The sequence below is a fragment of the Oryx dammah genome, unplaced genomic scaffold, assembly GCF_014754425.2.
Source record: "Oryx dammah isolate SB20612 unplaced genomic scaffold, SCBI_Odam_1.1 HiC_scaffold_13, whole genome shotgun sequence".
NCBI classification, from domain to species: Eukaryota; Metazoa; Chordata; class Mammalia; order Artiodactyla; family Bovidae; genus Oryx; species Oryx dammah.
This window is the reverse complement of record NW_024070197.1, coordinates 2,419,501-2,422,223: the sequence shown is the minus strand read 5'-3', so window position 1 is coordinate 2,422,223 and position 2,723 is coordinate 2,419,501. Positions and strand designations below refer to the sequence as shown.

The 2,723-nt window shown below is 63.1% G+C and overlaps 1 protein-coding gene across 1 annotated transcript in view; it reads left to right on the top strand.

The window, feature by feature from the left end:
- Nucleotides 1-1,570: 1,570 nt before the first annotated feature.
- Nucleotides 1,571-2,723, top strand: part of LOC120873023 (leukocyte immunoglobulin-like receptor subfamily B member 4) — an 11,943-nt gene continuing 10,790 nt past the window's right edge. The window contains exons 1-4 of the mRNA XM_040253779.1: nt 1,571-1,638; nt 1,791-1,826; nt 1,978-2,262; nt 2,399-2,714. Coding sequence (XP_040109713.1) covers nt 1,605-1,638; nt 1,791-1,826; nt 1,978-2,262; nt 2,399-2,714 — 671 coding nt within the window. The 5' untranslated portion in view covers nt 1,571-1,604. The remainder of the gene's footprint in view (nt 1,639-1,790; nt 1,827-1,977; nt 2,263-2,398; nt 2,715-2,723) is intronic.

Sequence of the window (2,723 nt, the reverse complement as noted above, 5' to 3'; positions counted from 1 at the left end):
CCTGCTCTCTGTGCTGCACTCTGGAACATTCCCTCAATGCTAAACTCCGACTTCATATGTGGCCGCTCAGCTGTCTGCTCCACTGCATGCCTTTTTTAATGTGTTGAATCTACTGGATTGTTCAAGTCTAAAATTTTCAACTCTTTTCAGTAACTGCCTGTTCTTCTACAAAATAACCCACAGGCTAGCCTCCCTTTATTCTTCTCCTCTCTGTGTGCCCACGGGGAAACCTCGGCCTCTGACCCCGAGACGACCCCGCTGCCGGGGGCCACTCCGCCTACCTCTGCTCCGCGGTGGTTCCTCTCCATTTGGGGAACTTTCTTTCTGCCCTTGTCTGTGGCTGCGTGTTTCAGAAACACGCTCCAAGCACGGCTCAGCGTTAGGAGCAGAGGAGGCCCCGGGTGGGCACCACACTCACCCCCTTCGGTGCAGTCTCAGCCCGCAGCCCTTCAGCCCACCCTGTCCCGCCGTCACCTTGTCTGGAAATTGACCATGATGACGAAAGCAAGAGCCCACAGGCCCTTGGAGGCCTGGAGTCAGGACAGCATGCAGCGGAGGAACCTCAGGCGCAGAGAAAGGGCACCGCCGCCCCAGGGACATGAGCAGCGGGCACGCGTCTAGAGGGTCATCTGTTCTCCATCAGAGAGAGAGCTCTGACCCCAGTCAATACCCCCTAAAGCTTGCAGGTGATGACAAGACCGGGAGGAGACTGTGCCCAAGGACCCCAGGGCCCCGAGGAGGCAGGAAGCACCCGGGGGCTTGTTCCCAGGAAGGCGAGCTGGACGGTGATGCGATAGAGACGCCCCTGAAGGGGTTGTGATGGGGAAACCTACACTCGGGGCAGGGGAGGAGTCCGTTTCCCTCCTTATTCCCTGGGCGTCTCCTCTGGGCTCTCGGCCACGCGGACGCCACTGAGCCCAGGGAGACGCTGACCGTGTGTCCCTCATAAAGAGCAGCCTTGTATACAGAGGGGAGGAGAGGGCGGGACGAACGGAGAGAACAGCATGGAAACGCGCACAGCAGCTTGTGTCAAACAGACCTCGGGGCAACGTGCCGTGTGACTCGGGGAATTCACACAGGGCTCTGCACAACCTAGAGGGGAGGGATGGGGCGGGAGGGCCTGCGGCCCATATGGCCGATCCCTGCTGATGTGCGGCAGAAACCAGCACCACACTGTAAAGTAACCATCCTCCAATTTTAAAAGAAATGTGTCTCTGGGGATCTGAGTCCTGCGGCAGCAGGGGCTGGCATCCTCCCCGAAGCATCTCCAGGGCCTGGTGACCCCAGCCACGGTGAGGACCCCACAGGGACCTGCTCATGGGCGGGCAGAGGAGGAAGCAGACCCCGAGGCGAGGCTCGCACAGGGAAGGCCGTGTCCTGGATGCCCGCTACTGCAGGGGCGTCTCAGGAACACACTGGGACTGTCATGGGGACGACGCCAGGCTTTCCAGAAGAGGCTGTTCCCCTTCCTGTGGGGACGCTGATGTGAAAGCTGTGTGACAGGAAGCCCCAGCCCCGGAGAGGACACACCCTGTGGTCTGTCTGTCCGGAAGACACCCAGGTCTCCTCCACCCTCACAGCCTGGACCGGAGAGAGGAGACGCCATGGCCCCCACCCTCCCTGCCCTGCTCTGCCTCGGTGAGATGAGGAGGGGCGGGGAGAGCCTTCGTCTGGGGGGACCACCCAGCCAGCCTGCTCCGTCAGGGGACCCCAGGGCCCAGGGGGCTCCCGGGGAGGAGAGGCGCTGCTCAGGGCTGAGGGCACACCTCTCACAGGGCGCTCTCTTCCAGGGCTGAGTGTGGGCCTGAGGACCCAGGTGCAGGCCGGTAAGTCTGTCCCAGGGCCCAGCTCCCTCCTCTCCTGGGGATAAGGGTCTCCCCCAGGCCGCGGGTTCACCGAGAGGGAGTCTGGGAGATCTGGGCTGAGAGCCGGGGCCTGGGGGGTCGCCTGGTGAGCCCGCCTCTGGTTTCCTTCCAGGGACCCTCCCCAAACCCACCATCTGGGCTGAGCCGGGCTCTCTGGTCCCCTGGGGGAGCCCCGTGTCCATCTGGTGTCAGGGGATCCCGGGGGCCCAGGAGTTCCGTCTGGATAAAGAGGGTATCCCGGATCACTGGGACAGACAGAAACCCCTGGAGCCCAGGGACAAGGCCAAGTTCTCCATCTACCACATGGGACAGGACCACGCAGGGAGATATCGGTGCTACTACGGAACCCCCACTGGCTGGTCAGAGCGCAGTGACCGCCTGGAGCTGGTCATGACAGGTGAGGGACACTCAGGGGCCTCGGGCTCTGCCCTCAGGAGGGGGTCTGCTCTCAGGGGGTGTCCCTCTCCCAGCCCAGCCCTGGGGGTGGTGGAGGGCAGAAGCCCCACGGAACCAGCTGCCTCCTTCTCTCCTAGGACCCTACGGCAAACCCAGCCTCTCAGCCCTGCCGAGCCCTGTGGTGACCTCGGGCGGGAACGTGACCCTCCAGTGTGCCTCCCGTCAGGGATTTAACAGATTCTTTCTGACCAAGGAAGGAGAAGACGAGGCCTCTTGGACCGTGGATGGACAGCGACGCCCCAACAGGCAGACCCAGGCCCTGTTCCCCGTGGGCCCCGTCACCCCCGGACACGGGTGGACGTTCAGATGCTACGGCTTTAACAGGGACAGCCCCCAGGTGTGGTCGGCCCCCAGCGACCCCCTGGAGCTCCTGGTCCCGGGTGAGGAAGTCCCGTCCTGACC